Consider the following 23,022-nt stretch of genomic DNA (forward strand, 5'->3'; position numbering starts at 1 on the left):
CGGTGAGGCTCACTTCCGGCCCTCCCTCGGCTCGTGTGGTGGCGGCGGCGTCGTCTCAGCGCCTTCTGCCCGGCGCGGCCCGGCTCTGCGCCCCGCCGCCATGGGCCTCACCCGGCAGTACCTGCGGTACCGCCCGGCCGCGCTCTTCGGGCTGGTGGCCAGCGCCAGGGGCAGCGTGGCCTGGGTGGCGCTGCGCGGCGAGCGGGGCCGCTGCGTGGCCGTGCCGGCCTGTGAGCACGTCTTCGTGTGGGACCTGCGGAAAGGGGAGAAGGTGGGAGCGGGCCCCGCGGGGGGCTGGGGAGAAGCCTGTGGGCCGCTCCGGGGCGGTCGGAGCAAAGCTGGCCGTTAGTGGCTGCGTGTGAAGGGAAACAGCACCCCCCAGCTCCCCCTCTGCGGGTGGGGTGGCTTGTGCTCTGGCTGCGCCCGGGCTGGATCTCGCTGTTGTTCTCTGAGGTTTGCCTTTGTGCCTCAGTTGGGGAAGAGTAACCGCTCTCGCAGCAGCTGGGAAGTTACTCCCTGTTTAGCTGGCGACCAGGAGCAGCACTGTGCAAAAGTGCTGGGGTGAAACGGGGATGTCATGGGGTTTGTGTCTCGGCTGGGTGTGAAGCTGGGCTTCCCACGTGCAAGTTGTGTTCCGTAGGGGGTTTGTAAGCTGTAACTTTAAAGGCTTTGCCACATGTTGTCTCCTGTCAGATTCTGAAATAATCGCAGGTACTACTGTCCACTGCAAACCAAATTCAGGACTTGCTTTACAGCCCTTAGAGTGTTGACTGTTGGCACGTTGTTTTGGAAATATTTTTGTTGTTCTCAAGTTCTTGGGCAGACTATGGAAAAGCTGCTCCATCCTATACCTGAGAAAGGCCCAGCAGGAGAGGATGAGTCAGGAAGAAGCTTTCAGATTTTACTCTCAAACAACGTTCCTTACTCTTAGGCACTTAAAATCTAGTGGCAGAAATTTGGGCTTTTGATTTTAAGAAAAAATTGTTTATTACTTCCCTTTTAGCTGCTGGCTGCCTTATAAAATGGGGCTAATGACACTGTACTGGGTGTAGGAAGCCGAAAAATGAACTTCTGAAGTGGCAGAAGTGCTCGGTTGGAAGTTCAGTAGAAGAGCAGAGTATATTCTTTCTGCTGTGTAAGTATCCTGCTCTGACATGTCATTTATCAATGTTATACGTGTTTTGTCTCCTAAAAATTGCAGGTCCTTATCCTTAAGGGTCTCAAGCAGGAGGTCAGTTGCCTCCGTACTTCTCCAGATGGGTTGCACTTGGCTGTTGGGTATGAAGATGGATCGATCCGTATCTTCAGCCTCCTAAGTGGAGAAGCGAATATCACTTTCAATGGACACAAGGCGGCAGTTACAGCCCTGCAGTATGACCATCTGGGTGGCCGGCTGGTGTCTGGCTCAAAGGTGAGGGTTGCATGTCTGGAGGACAGCCCTTTCGTAAAGGTGCTCCATGGAGCAGGCTGACCTGCACTGAAATGTTTGGTGTTTTTAAGTGGGTTACGTGGCCTCTGCCTGTAGCTGGAGGATGGCAGTGAGAGGAGTTAGGGCTGCAGGACAGTGATGGAGTTGGGGAGCCCAGGGCTGGGAGAGCAGTGGGGGCTGCAGGGCAGGAGTGGGGTTACTAGTAGAGCTGTTAAAGCTTCAGCTCATGAGGTCAGGAATAGCAAAAGTGACTCAAGCCCAGACAGAGGTGCATTTACTGGTCTGAATGCACCTTTGGGGAGGGGATGTCACTTGCATTAGTCACCCTGACATTCAAATTCACAGTGAGAAAGTGTGCTCTCAAGTAATCTCAGTCTCATGGCAGAGGTAGATGTTTTACAGGGGTAAGTGCCGGTCCCTTGAAGACCCTCTGTCTGTTCCAGGATACAGATGTCATCGTGTGGGATGTCATCAATGAGAGCGGTCTGTACCGTCTGAGCGGACACAAGGATGCTGTCACTCAGGTCCTTTTCTTGAAGGAGAAGAACCTGATGGTCACCAGGTGAGCCAGGCCAAGTGTAGTGGTTGGTCAGGAAAGCAGCTGTGGTGTTACTTGCAATTTAGACGTCCGAGGTGCTGCAGCCATTTGTATCTTTGTTCTTGACTCATGATCTGTCAGACCCACTAGCATCTGAGAATATGATTTTGCCACATCCACATATTTCCTAAGTGCGGTGCCTGAATCCAGATGTGGTAAGCAGAACTGAAATGGCTGTCCTGAAAAACAGTGTTTGGAAAAGCATTTAACTTGCTAGTGATATAATAGCAACTTAAAATTATTGTTACGAGGAATAGTGATAATACATTCATTATGTATGTAACTGTTTCTGCTGTTGATCTTGAAGAATTTAGCAGACTTACCTTCTGTCCGTGTAAGTCACACAGCAATGTGACAGAAAAATTGCTTTCTAGTAAACTGTAATTATAGGAATGAATTAAAAGAGGGTTTTTTGAGTTGGTTCTTAGTTATTTAATATGAGCTGCTAGTTAACTGTATCCATCTAATACTAAACAGTTGGTGGAAGATACTCTTGCTCAAATATCAGTCAATAGTTTTTTATTTATTAATATGTCATCTAATACCTTAATAGAAAAATGCATGCAGTCAGTTCGGTGTACAATTAGAACAAGTTTCCTGTGCTTTTTTTGTTGTTTTGAATAGAGAAAGTAGTATTTTGTTGGTTTGGTAGGTGATGCCTGTTTCTTAATGCGGTTTCAAATCTTTGGAGGTCAGCTTTAGAAATGAGTCTTAATTCTCTCAGTAGCTAACTTGTGATAAAGAATTCCTCTCTATTTTTTTATTATTTTATTAACAGAGTAGAGATGTTAGCCTGTTTTTCTGAAGATGTGAAGTTTTGCTTCCTTACTTTAGATTATTTATTTTTTTTTTTAGCCCAAGCAGCTAACTGCAGCCCTTTGGGTACAGAATTTTTTGTGTTATTTTTCATTAATCCAATTTACAAGTACCTTTGGATCCTATTTAACAAGAGATGGATTAACAATAAATACCACTTGTAATCAGAAGTTTTTTGTCACAAGGGAGCTTCGTAGTGGAACAAGTTTCATATTTTGATTTAGTTGAAACTTACTGAGGAAAACAGGCTCTAACAAGGTATTATTTGTTGTAGGGTGTACTGGAGGAATCTGTATAAATGTTCAAATTACTTTCCTCGGGTGCTCTTGTAGTATTGGGGTAGCATAATAGAGCCAGAAATTTGTTTCCAAGGAGATCTAATCCTACGGGGGCTTTGAAGGAGTGAATCGGCTGTAATTCTCTGTTAGGAGGAGCAGCTCCAAATCACTGGTCAAAATGAAGGAATCTGCTTTTTTCTGTAGCCTGGTCAATGCACAGGCATGGGACAGGTTGAGAATGTGGAGGGGGGTTTAGAGGCATCTTTAGAATCGATCATCACTTTGTACTTCTTGTTCTCACCCTAAGCCAGTGAGAAAGGACGCTGTGTGGTACTGGGGCTTGCAGCTGGATCCAGAGTAGGTTTTGGTGACTTGCTAGATACCTTTTCGCAGTATCTTTGTGTTGCTATACTCTGGTTTTGCGCAGCTTGTGAAATGCAGTGTTTGAGCAGCTGCTTTGTATGTTGTGGCATGTTTTAGATTTTTTTTTTTTGGTTTGTTTCTACCTCTTCTCTAAGCACGTGAGCTCTGGCAATCTTTCCTCATGTCTTGAGGTTTTCTTCTTTGTTCCAGCGGCAAAGACACATTGGTGAAATGGTGGGATCTGGACACCCAGCACTGCTTCAAAACTCTGGTTGGACACCGTACCGAGGTAAAGAGGATGTGTGGGCAGCTGTTGGGGTGGAGGGACTTTGGATTATGTGTCATGGCTCACTTTGTGCTTTCCCTGCTCTCAGGAGTTGTAAACTGGCACCGTGATACATTTTGCTTGTCATTAGGCTTTAGGGATGAGCGAATAAGAAACTTCCAAACTTCCCAGGAGCTGTCATCTATGTGCAGTGGGTGACAATTCCAATGCAGAGGTCCCTGGAGGAGGTCCTGGTTAGATCCAGTCTCTTCTTGGTTACTGTGTAAATAAATCGATTAAAGATGCTCTGCTGTTACGACAGTTAAAGGAGCCATAAGCCAATTTCTCACTTTGTACCTCTGGACAGGTTTGGGGGATGGCTTTGGTGTCTGAAGAGAAGCGTCTGATCACTGGGAGTGCTGACAGTGAGCTGAGGGTGTGGGATATCACGTACATCCAGGAGGTAAGATATTCCCTCTCTAACCCCTCACAGTCTTGTCCAGCTGCTTGTCTTTGGAGTAAGATGGGAATGAAACCGGTTAAATCTGATTGGCGTTCTGGGAAATAGAGCCAAAGCAATGTCTGCTGTCTGAGGAGTCCAGAAGTTGATTTTGATGTAGATTTTTCTGTGTTGAGTTTTCAAGTGAAGCTGTGAGCACTTCCAGAACAAGATTTCCAGACTGTGCCACATCTTCCTGCCTTCTGGCTTGCAGCTAGAGAAGACAGTCTTGTGGGTGGAGGATAAAGAGGGGAGGACATGGAGCGTGTGGTGCCTACAGGCATGCTGTAGGCCACTCCTTTGTTGCAGTGTGCGCTAATCACTTGTTCCTCCAGGGAAATGAAGTGTAGGAGACAGAAGCCAGAACACTGCAGCCCTTGTGGTTTAAGGTACTCCTTATGTTCTTTTTCTCTGTGAACAGGTAAAAGACCCTGATGAGCCAGAATCCAAGAAAAGCAAAGGGTCTTCACCTGGAGCAGAAGAAAACACTGAAGAGGATGAGCCCCTAGAGCTGGATGAGCAACCTGAGGAAGTAAGCTCAGTTTTCTGTGGGATGGCATATCTAACCCCATTTGCCTGGTGCTGCTTGCAGAGCCAGCAGGAGTTTTAGTTGGTCACGCGTTGCTTCTCTCTACTGGATTTATACCCTATGTGTCGATTTAGTCATATTTCGTCCCCCATTAGGGAAAATGTGGTAATTCTTGTCTTACTTCATAACATCTTCCTTGGCAGCAGTTGCTGCCTCATCTACCTGCAAAACACCAGCAGAAGTCTGTGTGCCACAACACATACGTGTGTTATTTTCCACTGAAAGCTTTTTCTTTGCCTTCTGTTTGGGGGGGAACTAGCAAATGTGTAAAGTTCAACAGTGCTAACAGCAATTTCATCAAACAACACAGGAATAAAATAGTTACTAGCTGGCTGGCAGCTGCTGAGTGCAGTGCTGATGCTCAGCTTTGCAGGTCAGTAGCAGAAGCTGAGAGGTCAGAGTTGCACCAGAATGAAATACGGTGTGAGGTGTGATTGCAGAAGGCCATTCCCACTTGTACTGCTGGTGGAGGTGTCACTGAATCTGTCTCTCCAGTGGACCTTTCTGGGGTTCCGCTCAGGTTGCAGACTGCTTGTAGTTATGGTAGACACCTGCCCTTGTTAAATACTTTTCCGGCTTCTTCTCCAGAGGATTTATCTCCTTTATCCACCTGTTTAAAAGTCTCTGTTCTCACGTTCTCACCTCTTTCTGACAGAGGAACTGAGCTGTGCTGCCTTTGTAGCATAAACATTTGGCTCTGTCTCTTAAATGGCTGTGGTTTGTCAATGAAGTTATTCTTCCACTGAGACTGTCAATGATTTTCAGCTAAAATGCAACAAAACATAAGAAGATACGCCTGTAGCTCACAGAAATGCTTGTTTTGTCCCTAAATTATCCTTGCTAGCTGTTTCACCTGTATGTTCATTTCCTCCTCTTCTCTTCTTGACTTCCCTTGCCAGCAGGTTTCTGAGTTTGCTTGAGAAGATCACTTGACCTTTCAGACCAAAGTTCTCCTTTTTTCCCTATAGCGCCTTGTAAAGTGCAGTAAAGTTGGATCCATCATGCGGGAAGGGAGAGATCGAGTAGTTACTCTTGCTACAGACCGAACGGGCAAGATTTTGGCCTGCCATGTAAGTAACGAGGGGCTCTGCTACTGAGCTGCAGAAGAGACTGTTGGAGACCTTGGGTAATTTCTGTAAGGGCCAGCCAGAGCTTTCTGTGCCTTTGACTTTGCTCTGTCTCTAGGGAACAGGTGCTGTTCTGGAGGTGTTCTGTGTTCTTTCTGAAGAGGAAGTCCAAAAGAAATTGGAAAAGAAAATGAAAAAAGCAAAGAAAAAAGCCAAGTAAGCAGTCTTTCGGATGTATTTGGATGCTGTCTGTGTCCAGGGAACCGTTAGAAAAGCCCTTCAGCAGCGTGACACGATGGTTGAACTCCAAGCTACGGGTCATCCTGTCTGTGCTAGGTGTTCTGTTTTGGGGTCACTGTTCCTGCGCGTCCTTGGTGCTTCTCTGAGCAGCGCTCCTCCCTGAGGCTAAGGAAATACCTTTCTTTCTGAGTCTTCCCCCTGCCAAAAAAGCTAATGTGTACACAGTACTTGACATAAAATGGGTTTTTCAGAGCTGCTCAGTTTTACCTCACAGTCGTATTTACACTGCTTTGTACATCAAATAAAGTCCTTGATAAGACATACAGGAATGAGAGTTTCATCTTGAGAAGTCACGGTGGCTCTGATCTCTCATCTCCTCTTTTGCAACAGGCAGAGAGATAGGTGAGAGCTTTCTTAACGTTGACTTTGTGTTAAGTGGCTGTCTGGGTATCCCGGCACTTAACAAGTGCCTCACAACAGCCCTTAGGGAGAGGTCTGGTTCCAGGGTAGAAACTGAAGCAGTGGGCATATAAATCTGGAGATGCATTTTGGCAGTGGCTGAGGACTTTTGGAGAGTGGTAGGGGATGAGCAGAAGCTGATCTCCCTCTCAGACACATCTTTCTGTTTATCCACGTTTCTAACATGCCTTGTTCAAGTGCTTTGGCTCCAGAGGAGGTTGCCTTTTTTAGGACAGTTTGTGTCTTTAGTAGTCTGCATGCCAGCATGAACTTCACTGTCTTAAATGTAGTTAGTACTGCTGGATAAGAGGGCAGTTACTTTCAGCAGGCTCAGTAGTTTCCTTATGCTATTCTCTGTCTGTGTGTTAGTTTGTGTTGACTGTGCTGGGTTATTTGACTCTCCTCCATTATCTGACATTTCTAGACAGAAGTCTGAAGAGGAGCCAGAAGGCAGTGTGGAGCTGAGCCTGCAGGAGGAGATCCAGCGGGTCACTAACATCAAAGCTTCTTCTAAAATCAAGTGAGTGGAAAGCCTGTTGTAGGGGCTGAGCACTGGTTGTGCAGCTACTTGGGCAGAGCTCGCCACAGCTCCGTGTTGGGGGAGGTGGGGAAAGTTCCCTCCTCGACATCTGTTCGTCTTGGAGCTGTGGAGAGACCTGTCATGATCTCCAGTCCATTCACACGTTTTCCACAAGTGGTCCTCTTCTTGCACACCTCTGTGGCTTAGTGTGCATTTGCCCGTGGTGTGCGCTCTCTATATTCCTTTTTCTCAGTTGTTGATATTTGATCCGTCCTATATTTTGTCTTACCGCCCCTGTGTACAGCTCTGATTTTGTCTAATCAAACAGGTCATTTGACTTGATTCTCTCTCCAAAAGGAGAGGTGAAGATCGCACTGCTGCTCCAGAACAACGTCGTCGAGGCATACAACCTGAACCTGTCAGCACCGGTCCCACAGGCTGTCCGTGCATCCAAGATAACCATTGGAGGCCACCGCAGTGATGTCAGGACGCTGGCGTTTAGCTCTGACAACATTGCTGTTCTCTCAGCAGCTGCAGAGTCTGTAAAGATCTGGAACAGGTATGCAGTCCCGTTGTGTCAGTGCCCTCTGCCCTGCGTGTGTGGTCTCCCAGGGCTCAGGGATGCTGTGTTCGGGGAGGCAGTGATAAAGGAAGAGGTGACAAAGGAGAAACATAAAATGGTGAACAAAGTAAAGGGAGCGAATGGAAAATTATTTGACTTCTTTCCTTACTAGAGAAACTGGGAAGCTATAGAGCTAAAACTGCGTAATTAACTCATGGAGTTCGATGCTGTAAAGCAGCACTGAGGCCAGGTTTAGTGACAGGTATGGAAAGACGAGTCTCTAAACACAAAGGTCACTTGTAGCAGTCTGGTATAGACTGTATTTTGTTGGGTTGTTTTTTCCTTTTTCATAAGAGGTACTGGCTGTTACCCTACACTAGCTACTACGTGTTCCCTAATGAACAAGTGGGTTTCTTTGGTTTCTTATCTGAAGGATCTAGTATTAGGCTGAGCAGGCTGCTGTTCTGATCTGGTGGTGTCCCAGTGTTTCCTGAGTGGTGCCAGTTTCAAGCCGTCTTTCCTTTGAGCATGTTGTCTTATGGTCGTTCCTCTCCTGAATGTTTGAGAACAGGAGCTCTGTCCTTGCTCATAAGAGCAATAAGTCATGATGGTGGATGAGGTAATGGCATGTTTTGATGGAAAATGTTCTTTGCAGTACTGTTGGATAGCATTTGGGACATAGGATGATGGTGGTGTATCTTCTGGCCCCAGATGAAAAGACGGTTGTGGGCAGAGGGCATTCTGGAGCGTGTCTCACTTAGTGGACCAGATTTTACATGTGGTAAGAGGTTTTGGGCTCTACCTTTGTCCACAGATCAACCTTGCAGTGCATCCGGACAATGGACTGTGAGTATGCGCTCTGCTCACTCTTTGTCCCAGGGGATCGGCAGGTCATCGTTGGCACCAAGGTAAGTAGCGTCCTTCTGCACTCCAGGCTGCCCAGGTCTGGAAATATGTTGTGAAAATGTCCCTAAGGCAGCCTTTCAGAAAATGCAGTGCATCTCCTGATCTCGAGCATTCTGTTCTAGGTAGAAAGAACCTCTCTGACAGTCAGGTTCCCAGACTGTGTGGCTCTTGTGGCTTGAGCTGGACAGCTGCGGAGACTTTGGGCAGTCCTTGATGGAGATTAGGGCCATCTGTGTGTAACAGCTGTCTAATGAAGCTGGCTGTTTGGGAGGTGGGTGGCAGGGGTGCTTTCCTGCTGGGAGCTACCATGTGTCGTGAAGATGGACTGATTTGTCCTGTGTGATGTACCTTTCTTCCCAGACAGGGAAGCTACAGCTGTATGACCTGGCTACTGGGAGTCTGCTGGAGACACTTGATGCTCATGACGGGGCGGTGTGGTCCATTGCTCTTTCACCAGACCAGGTAACTCAGCCACACTTCTCCGTATCATCTGTTGCGTGTCTTTTCATGTAGCTCCTTCCTATAGAGCTGTATTTGCACTCCTGGTGGGAGCATGGGAACCCCTCCGCTTGGGAGCTGGAGGATGCAGCCGGTAGCATCTAAGAACTTTAACTGTGGATATATGCCCAGCTTGGTGAAATAGCTCTCTAGTTGTGTGGCACATGACAGTGAGTCCTGGGCTGAGCAGCGCCATCCTCATCATCTCATCTGGCTTCTGCATGATTGAGAATACTCAGACTTCCCTGGTGGAACCAGTGTGCAGCAATACATACCTTACAGCTGTGTTCCAGCTGTGGAGAGTTCAGCCCCTTGTAACCTGCTGCAGTGGCTGATCATCCTCCTTGGTAAATTTGCTGCTTGTCAGCTGGCTGGATTAAAAATCTTGTTAACATAGTGAAGTTTTTCCTTTGTGTTGCACTGTTGAGTGACCGCATCACCCTCCTTATCTATCTGATGGTTATTAGGCTGAACTCCTGTCCCTGCAGGATGTATTTTCCGGGCTCTTAATTGTTCTTGTGGTACTTCTTGAGTTACTGTTGTCATTTTTTTTTTGCTGGTGGCCCCAGGGTCTGGGTGCGCTGTGTGATCAGAATTAAACCAGTGCCAAACACACCAGTGCCTTTTGAATCCATCCAAGGATTTAATTAACTCTTTTGGTGACAGCACTGCAATATGTATTCAGATAATAATCCACTGTGTCCCTCAAAGCCCATTTTGGGATGCTGCTGTGCAGAAGGCGTATATGTGGGGCTTAGGTCCTCGCTTCCTAACATGTAAATAAAAATTTTGGTTCTGTTTGGGCACTCTTTCAGATAGATAGAATAGCTCTGACGTTATGTAGCTATATCTAGTTAGTTATTTGTCTAGTAATCCATAAAATCTGTAAGTGGCACAGTGTCAAGTTACTAGGGATTTCTGATTTAAAATTAAGCTTTGAAACCTCTTAGCTGGTCTTTAGTCCATGGACTATATGCTCTATTGAAGGATATTATCCTAGGGTTGTAATGAAGATACAACTCGGGACCGAGAGGCATGCCTTGCATGAGCAACACTGTCTGTTATCAATTTATCCTTAAGCTTTAATCTTAAGGAAAAGGATAATCCTGTCAAATTAATTTTCTTCTGTTGTCTGTGCTCACAGTTAACCAGGCCTGTCTGTTTACTCTGTCTGAATTACGGTGTTACATTAATTTCTTCCTGGATCTCCCTCAGTATTTCCAAAGTTTCTGAGAATGGACATTGACAGTTTACAGATTACCTCATGCTGCTCTGTAAAGTCGTGGATCTGGGGGATCTGAACCATTAATTTGTACATGTCTGACATGGGCAGCTGCTTTTTGACAGCCTTGTGAGTCAAGTCTTGTAATGTGATTATGGTCTGTAGTTTTTCCCCCGAACACAACAGATGAGAAGTGCTGACTGAACCCATGTTTACTGAGCCAGTGCTGTTTAATAGTTCTCGTATTTCTCTCTGTAAATGGTTCAGTGCTACTGAAAAGGTACTTTTTTTTTATGTTCCTATTTTGCATGCACACACTTGCTCTATGTGGCCTAACCACCCTGGCTGTAGAAATCTGTTTGTCTTTTACTCCCGGTTCAGTTTTTCTCCATTACCACAGTTTAGGTTCATGTAATTCTGTCAATTTCCACTTCTGTCTGTTGTGTATGCCTTTCTTATTTTTCTTACATAGTCATGTTGTGCTGGAAGCTGGGGTGTTTTTTAGTGGAATCAAAACCATAGCAAGTAATAACCTGCCTGGGATTCGTTCACATACGGGACAGGTTTTACTCTTGTTCTTAATGTAAAAGGGATACTGTTGAACTGTTCTTTCTTTAGAAGGCTGTGCTTGTGGGGTGGTGGTAAGGTGTGTGTGATCCAGGAACAGTGAGCGTGTCAACGTACCCACAAAACACAAGGACATCGTTATCTACAGCTGAGATGACTACTTTCAGTCCCAGAATTTCAGTCCATGTCTTGATTTACCTTTGGAGTCTTTGTCTTTAGACCTCCCTGCGAGAAATTACAAAATTGTTGTTGTTGCTCTGACCAGCACAAGTGCTCCTGGTGGTGTCCACTTGAATCATGAATACTGTAGGAATGGGGGACATTTCAACAACCCCCTTGACAGTTCCTTGCTGTAGAATTTGTTTGGGTTATAGCTGAACTGGTTTCGCAATAATTTCTTTGTTTTCCCCTGCAGCGTGGCTTTGTGACAGGAGGTGCTGATAAATGTGTCAAGTTCTGGGAGTTTGACCTTGTGAAGGATGAGAGCAGCGTTCAGAAAAGGTGAGAAAAGAAACCTTCCTACAGACTACGTTCAGCTGCAGTACCCATTGCTGTTGATGGGGGCTTTGGCCTTTGCTGTGCACTGTAAGAAGTGTCCGTGACGTGTATGGGGAACACATGGAGAAGAGTGTGAGCTCGGTGCTGGTTTGTGAAGGTCTGAGCTTAGGTGGGGAAGGGCACTGGCCGCATTCTGATCCCTTCCTTGTGTCTGAGTTTAGCTTCTAATCACAGGATGGGCCTCAATTATTAAGCAGTAAATGTAGCAGTGAAGTTTATCAGCCTGCAGTGCTGTGATTATTTCCAGTCCTGTCTTGTTTATGTGGTAAAGAGGAATGAGATGCTGTGTATTAGAATGAACTTGCTTTCCTGGGTGCAACGTGGGAGTTGTATTTGTATCTCTTCCCAACTTGTTTGTTTGGGATAACAGTTGGTTTTTTCCTCTTCTTGTTTTCAGGCTTTCCATGAAACATGTACGCGTTTTGCAGCTGGATGAAGATGTTCTCTGTGTGCGGTACAGTCCCAACCAGAAACTGCTGGCTGTCTCCTTACTGGATTGCACTGTGAAGATTTTCTATGTTGACACACTCAAGGTGCCATGACCAAATGGGCTCTGAGACTGTGCAGGGAGTGACATAATTGTAGCCTGAAAGATCAGGAATACGTAGGAAGAGTGTCTGTTTATTGTGGGACACTAGTAAGAATCAAAGAGAGACCTGCCTCCCACTGCAGGTGCCTGTTTGATAGCAAATCTGACAGAACCGTGGCTGCCCCACACTGGGGAAAATATCTTCTTTTCATCTGGAAAGTGTTGTGAACCTGCAGTTGGCGAGGTTCACTCTAAACCCTGTGGGCATGGTGGTACCCCAGAGCTGCAGGGCAAGGGTGGGGATGGCTGTAGCACACATGGCATTAAATAGGGGATAGCAGAGGCAAAGCCTGAGGGAGGGGAATCTTCCTTGTGAGCAGTGTGGTGGTGTTGTGAGTTGTGTATTAGCATGTGAACGATAGGGAGTGACACAAGACAGAACAGCGCTGACAGGTAGGCAAAGAGAGAGAGAAGCTCCGTAGGCAGTGGTGATCAGCACCGGAGTTAGCTCAGCTTGCTTGGGTACTTCCACCCTTCTCTCAGATCTGCCATCATGGCCCTGCTGCTAACAGGGTTCAGGGCAAGGATGAAAGTGGGGCAGTGCTAGAAAGACAGGGCTTCTGAGGTAGAGCAGAACTGGTCTGGAGCTTGAGGTTTTCATACGCTCTACCCAGCATGTCTGACTGAGATACCTTTCTTCTGCTTCAGTTTTTCCTCTCTCTGTATGGACACAAGCTGCCAGTGCTGTGTATGGACATCTCCTATGTAAGTATCGTTAGGGCTGTGCGTTAGGTGGGACTGTGGTGATACGGATGACTGAGAACCTCTGCTGGCAGAAAGGCCTCTGGGATAATGCTTTCTTGTCACCTCCTTGCTCCCAAGTTAGCAGTTTCCTGATGGGACACAGCAAGCTCCTCCTTATCCCGCAGTCATACGCTCACTGGGAGGGATCGCAGAGTAGGAGTCACGACAGATCTGACCGGGGCATTTTCTGAGTGACTGAAAATCAAAATGCTGTGGTGGTTCCCCACACCCGTCTTAGGAGGTACAGCCAGCTTTCTGCTAAAGTTGCTGTGTGAGAGGAGCCTGGACTTTGTTAGTGGGAGCAGAGAGCAGGTGCTGAGGGGGAGCAGGCTCTTCGTGCCTGTTTGTTCTTGGGCTGTGTCTTGCTCTGGGGTGTCTTTGGAATGAGGCTTACTGGAAGCCAAAAACGCCAAGATAAAGCTACGGTCTTAAATGCCTGTGGAGGTTCAGAAAAGAGCCAGGCTGCTGTCAGCGGGCCACACTGGTGAGGGGAGGTGGAGGGATCAGGAGCGCATGTTTCAGGAGCCAGGTATCTGTACTCGGCACTGCTTTGTCACTGGTTCAGCAGCAATTCATGGGGCCACCAGCCAGCTACCCACACCCTCCTCTCTCTTTGTTGCCCTGTAGGATGGGACTCTAATCGCAACTGGTTCTGCTGACAGGAACGTGAAGATTTGGGGCTTAGATTTTGGGGACTGTCACCGCTCTCTCTTTGCCCATGATGACAGGTCAGTCAAATCCTTCAGCATCTCTGGGCTGTGGGCTATCTTATCTACAAGGGGTTATAATCCAGCAATAATCCTTTTGTCCGGCATATACCGGGGGGAGGTCTGCAGTGTTCCCCACGTGGGTGAATTTGAGCCTTTTTCCCTTCCAGTGTGATGGATCTGCAGTTCGTGGCAAAATCCCATCTCTTCTTCACAGCTGGGAAGGACAGCAAGATTAAGCAGTGGGATGCAGATAAATTTGAGCACATCCAGACGCTGGAGGTAGGAAGTTTTGGAGACTTGAAAGGAAGTGTTATCCCTCCGTGAGCAGCACTTCCCTTGGTGTAGGAGCTGGGTGGTGTTCATGTCTTAACCTCTACTGTCTGCCATGCAGGGGCATCACCAGGAGGTGTGGTGTTTGGCACTCAGCCCCAATGGAGACTACGTGGTGTCAGCATCCCATGACAAGTCCCTGCGCCTCTGGGAAAGGACGAGGGAGCCACTTGTTTTGGAAGAGGAGAGGGAGATGGTGAGAGTTGCATCCTTCCTGCCAAAGACAACTTTCAGACCTGTTTTCTCCCCAGCAGGCAGATTCCTTATTTTTCACTGTGGAAGACTCTTGGAAGGCTTCCTCACTGCTAACTGCAGCCTGGTGTTGCGGTGCCCAGGGCTGACTGGGGTCTCGTACACGCTGGGACTGTTGCCCTGAGCTGTCTGGAGGCAGCACCACACTGTTGCAGGTGCTTGCCTGTCTGTACTGCATTGCAGATGCCTGGCTAACTTCCTCTCTGCTTTGCTTCTCTTTTGCTTCCCCAGCTTTCCCCTCCGTAGCTGTGGTTTCCACGGGTCTCTCAGCTACAGTCTTTGACCTTCTCTTATTCTCTTGTGTTCCTTTCCACTCAAGTGTGCTTTGGTGGCAGTTCAGCAGGTGGCTGTTGTGGAATGATGGGGAGCACGGCTCCTGTTAAATGCAGTTTGCCTTGGTTTTCCCCTTCTCCAGCTGCGAGAGGTCTGTTCTGTTTCAGTAGCAGGGCCCAGAGCTCAGGGGTGCTGGAAGAAGCCCTTCCGCTCCATTCGAGCATGTGTTGTGAGGAATCAGAGACTCATAGAAGGACTTGAACAGGACAGAAGCTCTGAGGGTCTCTAGTGCAGCCCCTTGCTCACTGCAGGATAACCTTAAAGCTGTATGAGACTGCTCAGAGACTTGCCTTGACACATAAACATCTCCACGGGAGGAGATTTTCCAGGCTGAGTACCTATTCCAGTGCTGAGCAGCTGTTGGGGTTGGCAGATGCATTTGTTTTGCATATCCAATTGGAAATTATTTTGTTACTTTTGTCATTTCACTGTATCCCTCAGAGGAGTCTGTCTTCCCTTCCTAAAGCAGTTCTCAAACCACAGTGGGAGAAGGATGTAGAAACGTGCTGAAGCAGGAGTGGATGGGAAACTTGCAATAAATGTTTTTTGGTTTTGTGGTTGTTTTTTTTTCCTGTCCCAGCCTGTTTGTGAGAGCTGAGGTGACCCATAGGCAGCATCTCGATGCCCAGTAAATAGCTGGTGTGCTAGGAGCGATGGGGTAAAGGAGAGACCTAGGCAGCTCCTTTTCCAGGTGCCAGAAAAGTGTGTTTTGGGTCAAGTTTGAGTAACAAGGTGGGCATGAGTACACTAGTAGTGAATATTACACTGATGGGGCCCTATTCATGCAAGAGAGACCAGACAGGAGTCTTTCTTGCAGGCTAGGGCAACCCTGGGACTTTTCTAGGCTTGTTTCTTCTGTGCTGTGTGCCAGGTGCCAAGGTCTGGTGCTAAACTGCTTTTGACTGTCTCAGCTCGGTGGGCTGTCTAAGGGCTGTTCCTGCATCCAGAGCAGAGACTCAATTTCTTTCCAGAGTTCTCCATGGGGCTGGGACAAGTGGACGTTTTGCACCGGCATTGTTGAGCTCTGCTGATTTGGCCTGGTTTTGCAATGGGCTGCATGAAGCTGCAGGTTCCCTTGCTCAATCAGTGTGGAAAGGACTTGTACCCTTGCTGCCGGCTCACCTGTGTTATGTGTTGTGTTCTCATCCACTGTAGCAACGTGAAGCTGAATATGAAGAGAGCGTGGCGAAGGAAGAGCAGCCTGTGGTGAGTCGCACGCACCATCCGAATGTGTGCAGGCCGACGGTACGGTCTGCAGGAGGCATAGGGGGGGTGGCAGGGCCTGATACTTCTCTTGCTTGGAGGAGGTGCAGGGAGGAAGGTGCTGAAGCTGTGGTTGCTCCATGATGCAGTTGGTTGGTGCTTCCTACAGATGTCCAGGGAGTGTGCGAGCTGGCCAGAGCTACGGACTCTCCCGTTTTGCTGTACTGTCGTCCTTCCTAGCTCCCTGGCTCAGGTCCACGCCAGCTCTGTACCAAGGCTGGGCTGTCTTCTGAGAGCTGCCTCCAGGTCATGGGTGCAGGACTGGTGGGGAGGCCTGATCCCTCTTGCTGGGATGCTTGGATTGTGTTGCTGATCGTTTTGACACTGATCAGATTGGTCGGCTTCTGTTGGCGCAGCAAGAATGTGTTCACCTGCCTCCCAGAGCTCGGCGCTACCCCTGCCTCTGCTCTTGAGGGAGAGCTGTGCACTGGGAAATCCTGGACTGCCCCAGAGAAATGCCCGGTTTAGGGAACGGGGCTGGTGTTTTTCTTGGTATGGACTGGTAGGATGCAGGGGGTGCCTACATGTGTCACTTGCAGAAGGAGGGAGCTGCAAACTCTATATTTTGTAGGTGGCTGGAGAGACGCGAGGAGAGACGGGGCTGGCAGGAAAGAAGACGATTGAAACCATCAAAGCGGTAAGATCGCGGGGGTCTGCCAGCAATGCTTCGTGCCTTGCTAGTCTCTCGACAGGGGCTGTCACAGGGTCGCAGCATCAGTTTGAAGAGGAGTAACCTGTGCTGTCACCTAAGGACAGGTTGCCTCTGCCTGCCAGAGCAGGCTGTCCTGCTCCGTGGCCAGCAGGGAGGGCTCTGGCTCTGGAGAATCACGCACCAGGTATTACCTTCTCCCAAGATCTCTCCAGAGAGCAAGGTGTGCCGTTCCTGGAGCTGCAGCTTTCTCTGCCTGTCACGTGTGGAACAGACTTCCACACCGGGCTGCTCTTGCCCTTTGGGGTTTGCAGCCCAAAGGAGCACGAGGCCGCTGGGATGTTCTGTAGGCATCAGGCCTCTCCCTGCAGGGCTGCCCAGCCCCGTGGGCATCTGTGGCCGGTGGAAATGTATTGCAGTGCCTGAGGTGTGGGCAGTTTCATGGTTGCAGATTTTAGCAGTGTGGTGCTCTTGTAAATACAGAGGAAATCCTTAATCTGAATAGTCACAAGGGTCCGAGCCTGGCTTGTGCTTCAAAGAGGTACTGCTTGCTGGGGTGGAGTTCAATGTCAAGGCAACACTTAAAGCTGCAGCTGAGGGCACCTGGGGCAGTGGGGGGAATGTGGATGGTGTTTGACATCGTCAGGACATGATTGGTGCGCTCAGGGTAGCGGTGCAGCCTGGAGTAGAGGCTGTCTTTCTGAGCAAGATGCTCAGAAATGTGACGTGACGCTCCATGTCAGCCCTTCTGCATCCACCTCTTTCTGTGGCGTGGCTTGAGCTTTGCTGTGGCTTGTCTGGTGTCACTGATGTGCTGTTCGCAGGCCGAGCGGATCATGGAAGCTATCGAGCTGTATAGAGAGGAGACGGCAAAACTACAGGAACACAAGGCCATATGTAAAGCTGCAGGAAAAGAGGTAAAAGACTGAGGAATGTACCACTCCCAAGGTGTGCTGCTTGTATCCAGCTCGGGTGGAGAGGCTCAGCATGCAGATAAGATCAGGACAGCTGGAAATAGGAGACATTTGCTGGAACCTTTTGGAGAACAAAACAGCACTTTGCCCCGGGGCATGACCTTTATGCTTAAAGTCGGGGTAGGATGTAAGTTTTGTCACTGGGAGGGCATGCTACTGCAAATTCATCCCAGAGCCTGTTCTTTGCCTTCATCTCTGCACTCCCTGCTAAATAAGGGGCTGTGATATAACTGGGAAAAGCAGCAATTAAGAAGTGGATGAAAATTCATGTGTTTGAGTTAGTTATACACACCTGGGAATGAGATTGTCTGGTGGCTGCAAATGGGGCCTTCAGTGATGTCCTGGGGAGGGCGGAGGTGTGGGAATTGCAGGGAGACACTTGATGAAAGCTCTCTTCCACTGTGGGTTTAAGTTTTCTCTGCGAAATACGTGTTTGTATGCACGCACCTGCCTCATGCTAATCCATTCTGTGTCTTCAGGTCCCCTGTCCTGTCAATCCCATCCTCCGTGCCTATGGGAATATTACAGTAAGTGAAAGCCCAGGCCACAGCTGTGGGCCATTCCCTGCTGGAGCGGGGCGGGGTGATTTGCTGGCTCAGCCAAAACACTGGGTTGCTGTGGGGAGGGAGGACTGCTTGGTTCAAACTGGCGTAAAAACTCAGCACTTTTGTGCAAAGTGAACAACTTTTGGGTTTTTTGTGGGTTTGAGGTTTGGTGTTTGGGTTGGGTTTTTTTTGTATCTTGCACATGTGTTACAAAAGTTTAACCCCATGGGGGTAAACGTAACCCTGATGGTAGCCATGACCTTACCATGTATGTTGTCATGAGCCAGCAGTTTACAGCGTTCTCCAAGATACGGGAAAACTAGTTCAAACCTTTCCTGGCCTAAGGGCACGCCCTCCTGCTGCCGTAAGGGTGCAGTTGCCATGCTATAGCATGTTCCGGAGGAGCTGGGCCATCTTACACAAGGCACCCGAGCATCCACTGGAATGCGTGATCGGGAGCCCACGGCAGCGTGCCCCCACCACGTGACGTCAGCGAGCACTCGGCCAGATCTGTTTTCTCCCTCCCTCTGTGAGTACAGGCGTGTCGAATTGCGAGCTGAACAGATGGAACAGGAGTGAATGAAATCCTGTGGCTCTGTAGCTAGCAGCTTTGGAGGAAGGTGATGTTTGATTGAATCCCACGATAAAGAGAAGGGAATTTCAACCTGTTTCCAGAGTCTTGGAAGGGTGTGCTTGTCCAGGTGCTAGGCTGCGGGGTGGAAACGTGACACAACACCCTGTTACGTGGGGAACTGACCATGATGAGCATTCAGGATGTCAGACCACGGATGAACATACTTCATGCACTGACAGTTGTTTATCTTATTGCTTGGGAAGAGACTCTGCTTGTGGAACACTTGTCCTAATGTACCTACTGTGTTGTCTTGACTCAAAAAGCAGGAGCTGGACAACGTACATGAGGGCTCCCTGACCCTAAATCACTGCCTGTGCCGCTGTAACCGAAGCAGGGCAGCTCTGAGCAAGGCAGAGCCGTGTTGGAGCTGCCCAGGTTTGCTTCCGCGGCACTGGTACAGCAGTTATTGATTCGGGTTTTATTCCTAAAGAACTGACTTTGAGAAAATTCAGTATGGTAGTTGAATCTCCAGGTGTTTCAGGTTAGAGCTGGTGCCTTTACCTGCTCATGTCATACTAGTACATAACAGTGTTCACTAAACTCTCAGAATTTTTCTCTATACAAAATATGCACAAATGGATGTATAGATTGCATTGATAAATAAAAATCCACTACTCTGAATAGATTAGTTTTGTTTTTCCTGGTTTATTCCAATGTATGCTCCTAGTCTGCATTTTTACTTACGCTTAGGAAGATACTTGTTTTTTCATTCTTCACTTTTCTGAAAGTAAGTGCCAGATGAGAAAGCCTTTTGTCTTCCTTCTAAACCTGTAAACACCTTACAAGAGCTTTTCTGTCCCTGCCTCCATGATTATAGGAATATTTAATTGTAAGTTGAACAAACTGAAGAGAAGTGAATGACATCCTATGACTTAGTAGTTAGGCACTTCTCTTTGGCTATGCCCAGCTCTGCTCTGCATCTGCCAAACACTTTCAGCAGATAAACAGGAGCAGCAGGAATTAAAAGTCTTTGGGAGGTGAGTTTATGTGTAAGGTTTTATATGTATCATTTGTCTGTTTCACCAAGCTTTTTATCCAGTTTGTACAAGGTTCATTGAACTGAGTATGAGATGGTTGAATATAGAGTTTTCACAATATTCTTCACCAGTTTAGATTATCCTGAGAAGGCTGGGTTTATGTTTTGTGGAGGGACAACTTCTCAGGCTGGCAGCTGACTGAGGGTGAAAGGGTTTCCTCTTTGTTATGTTCAGCCTGATCTGTCCATCTCAGAAGACGTGACTGTGTGGTTTTAACTGGGTGAAATGGACCTTAAGATACATGTTTGTTTGGAACGTCTCATGCTGGTGTCTTTCCTCTGTTACAGCCTTCTGCGTACGTGTTAGAAGTTTTCAAGAAAGTCAAGTCGAGGTGAGTCCCAAGAGCCTTATTGCTGCAAGGTTTGTGACCGGTTTGTGACCGAGGGTTGGGTTTCTGGGCCCGGGGCTGGCTGGCGTCCTGGAACAGTCTCTTGTGCTGGGTTTGGGCAGTGCTAGAGAGTCTGGAGTCACTGTTCCTGGCAGCCTCTTTTGGAACATGCGTGGAATCGGGGAATGGGAATTGTTCTTTCCGTGGGGATTGTGTTGGATGAAGCTTGTGCGTGTGGGTTGGCTGCTTGGAGATGCACGTGTGCGTGAAGAGCAGCTTGTGGGGACGCCGAGGAGGGAAGGCGGTGTGCCTGCTCCCTCTGCCAGATGTCTGCTGGCCTGGGCTGCAGTCTGCGCAGGTGACTGTGCTTTGTGAGCAGTCACAGAGTTTCAGTAGCGCTGAACGCTTAGCACAGCTTTTGCACCAGAACTGACCTGTACGGAAGCGTTTCCTGCTCCTCTGTAGCAGTGCAGTGGCCGAGACTAACGCTTCTGTCCCTTCGCTTTCGCCTCAGTGAGCTGGAAGAGTCTCTCCTGGTGCTGCCCTTCTCTTACGTCCCTGACCTGCTCCGACTCTTCAATGAATACATTCACCTGGGTTCAGAAGTTGAACTCCTGTGCCGAGCTCTCCTCTTCCTGCTCAAGTGAGTCTTTAATCTGCCCAGACAGATCTGCTGGTCTTAATTCAGCTGCTCCTGCTGTCCAGAACCTGGAGCTGAGGAAGCCCTGGCAGGGCTCTGGCCAGCAGTGGGCCTGCCGGTTCCTCTGGGCCCCTCGGGCTGGTGCATGTCACAGAGCTGCTCTGTGCCAGTGACACGGGACAGCACAGAGCTGGGAATACACCCCGTTCCTGCAGCTGCAAGGGTGACATTGCTTGCTGTGAACGCGCGTGGTGTATGAGTGTGGGGAAGATTTGGGTTTTCTCATATGTCTCCGAGTATGAAGCTCTTGGGAAGTGTCCTCGAGAATAAAGATGTGGTCTCTGCAGGAGGTAAGGAATCGCTGCAGCCCCCAGCAAACGGTGGGTGGGAATGGGTTGATGGCTGCAGTGTTGATGTGCCCAGGTGGGGTTGCTGGTCCTGGTCCCCTGAGTCTCTGGTACGAGAGGTGCTGCATCAAAGCTGAAATGGCACTGTTGGCTGGCACAGACACTGCAGGGCCCGTGCCCTCAGAGAGACCTTCCCTCTTAAAGGGAAGCATCAGAAAACAGCTTTTGCAGATAATCTGCCCATGCCTGTTGCATAAGGCTGGCCTGGGGAGGCCTGATTTAAGAGAAATCCTGTCTAGAACAGAGAGAGGCTCTGGAGAGAGGCTTTCTGATGTTCCTGAACACAGTGCTGCAATGCATCACCGCCCGCTTTGTCCCCAGGGTACATTTTGGGCAGATCACAAGCAACCAAATGCTGGTGACAGTGATCGAAAACCTGAAGAAAACCACCATCTCCAGAGTCAGCGAGGCCCGGGTGAGTGCTGCACCCTTCCCTTTTCCAGGGGCTGGAATAGCAGGGTGGGCCAGTGTCTGGGAGCGTGTGGTGGTATCTGTGGTGTCCAGTGGGACGGTTGGGTGGGGTCGGAGCCCTTTCGCCTCCCTCCTGCACAAGCACGCCGCTTTCTCCTCATGTTCTTGCTGATGTGAGACTACCTAGTGACGAGCCTGCGCTCGTGCTCCCTCCATCATTTACTTCTGGCTTTCTTTAATGTATGTATTTGGGCTTTGGCTTGCTAGTTTCTAAATATGTAGGAGGTAAACTACTTCTGTTGGGCTTTTTTGTGGCTCCTGGTCTCTCGGGTAACGCAGACTGTGCACCTTCCCAGAGGCAACCTCAGGTACCTGCCAGCGACTTGTCTCTCAGAAAACAGAGCGGATTAGAGCTGCTCTGAACAGAGTGCAGGACGGACTGTTCTACTCAGATGAAGTTCATGTTTAAATAATTTTGCTTTATTTAAATGTGTGCATTGTCTTGCTTTCATAGTTTCTTAGAAGGGCGGCCGGTGCAGGCCCCTCTACCCCCTGACAAGCCTGGGATGTGCCCCACAGTGTGGTGCTGGTCTCGTTACAGGATGTGCTGGGATTCAACATGGCTGGGCTCCAGCACCTGAAGAGGGAGATTGAGGCCAAGGACGAGGTGACCTTTTTTGCTGATGCCACTGACCGCTTTGAGGAGAAGAAGAGGAAGAGGAAGAAGAAAGAGAAGATGGTTCTTGCGATGCTCTAGCAGTTGCTGCCCAAGACCCAGAGCACCTGGATGGGGTCACATAACCTCAGTGGTGGCTGTGGAAGTGTTCTTGTGGCTGAACATCCGTGATGCCGTCTGGTGACCGGGACCAAGGCTGTCCCCTCCCCGTGTGGTATAACCCAGCATATAACCCCAGCTCAGAATGGTTGTCTCTGAGATGAACTCTCTGTAGTCTGCTGCAGATGTGTGCATTTGAACTATTTCTGAGGTGGCCATCAAAGGTCCATGCTTTGCCTCCAGCAGAACGCCCGTTAGAAATGGAGTCAGTTTGCCCTGCTGAAGAGATCAACTCATTCTGGCAGTGCTGACTCAGTGGAGTGGGTCCAGCATGTGAAGTGCTGGTGAGAGAGACCGTGCCCTGTCCGGGGAAGGCAGCTGGCAAGATTTTACGCTGTTTTGACACTTGCTGGTGCTTTCTGGCAGCGCTTAGAGCCTCTGGGCAAAGCTGTGTGACTTCTGCCAGCGTGAGAACTTGGTCTACAGCCACTCGCTTTTTAGTGGGACGGGGAAAAACGTGGCTGTGCTCTGTTCAAGGCATATTTATATGTGCCTTATAAGACAACTTTGTTCATGGAGTTTTGTCCTGATATTTCTCTAGTAAAGCCTCAGCTGCCTCACCCTGTGTGTCAGTTCTCAAAGGGTTCTCTTCCAGAGAATAAAATCTGTGAGAGCAGATGAAAGGGCTGCCACCCAGGGTTGTGCTGTTCCCTAGAGCTGGCAGATGGAGCACGAGCAGTGTGGGTCGTTTGCATTGTACTTGCTTCAGTTTTTAGAAATTGCACTGAATTGTTGCAGCGTTGTACTTGTATCACATACAATGATTTATTTTCACAGTGGGGGCAGAGGGACAAAGTGAGCAAGTCTGTGCTGCTGTCGGTAAGTTACTGGTCTGTAGTACCTGCTGGTTTTACTAGTAATCACAGGTTTGGTGGATGTGGTGGGGGCTGCTTCTGGGAACTTAG

At 48.7% G+C, this 23,022-nt stretch overlaps 1 protein-coding gene across 1 annotated transcript; it reads left to right on the plus strand.

The window, feature by feature from the left end:
* The first annotated feature begins 9 nt into the window (after positions 1 to 9).
* On the plus strand, positions 10 to 22,677 carry WDR3 (WD repeat domain 3). Its single transcript, XM_056338906.1, has 26 exons — positions 10 to 271; positions 1,202 to 1,411; positions 1,873 to 1,991; positions 3,695 to 3,773; positions 4,117 to 4,212; positions 4,670 to 4,780; positions 5,806 to 5,907; positions 6,023 to 6,120; positions 7,028 to 7,123; positions 7,452 to 7,682; positions 8,500 to 8,593; positions 8,952 to 9,053; positions 11,294 to 11,379; positions 11,834 to 11,969; positions 12,674 to 12,730; positions 13,397 to 13,497; positions 13,647 to 13,758; positions 13,871 to 14,005; positions 15,550 to 15,600; positions 16,229 to 16,294; positions 17,131 to 17,223; positions 17,760 to 17,807; positions 19,784 to 19,827; positions 20,339 to 20,467; positions 21,193 to 21,286; positions 21,884 to 22,677. Exons 1-26 carry the CDS (start codon positions 101 to 103, stop codon positions 22,037 to 22,039), a joined length of 2,817 nt encoding a protein of 938 aa, XP_056194881.1. The 5' UTR covers positions 10 to 100; the 3' UTR covers positions 22,040 to 22,677.
* Positions 22,678 to 23,022: the final 345 nt, after the last annotated feature.

Source organism: Falco biarmicus, chromosome 5 (assembly GCF_023638135.1).
Source record: "Falco biarmicus isolate bFalBia1 chromosome 5, bFalBia1.pri, whole genome shotgun sequence".
NCBI classification, from domain to species: Eukaryota; Metazoa; Chordata; class Aves; order Falconiformes; family Falconidae; genus Falco; species Falco biarmicus.

What these genes read in the sequence shown, in the direction of transcription:
- WDR3 (XM_056338906.1), top strand. Translation starts at nt 101, where the DNA reads ATGGGCCTCACCCGGCAGTACCTGCGGTACCGCCCGGCCGCGCTCTTC. An exon ending in TGGTTGGACACCGTACCGAG is followed by an intron (nt 3,774 to 4,116) that starts GTAAAGAGGATG and finishes ACCTCTGGACAG; the next exon opens with GTTTGGGGGATGGCTTTGGT. An exon ending in TCTATGTTGACACACTCAAG is followed by an intron (nt 11,970 to 12,673) that starts GTGCCATGACCA and finishes CTTCTGCTTCAG; the next exon opens with TTTTTCCTCTCTCTGTATGG.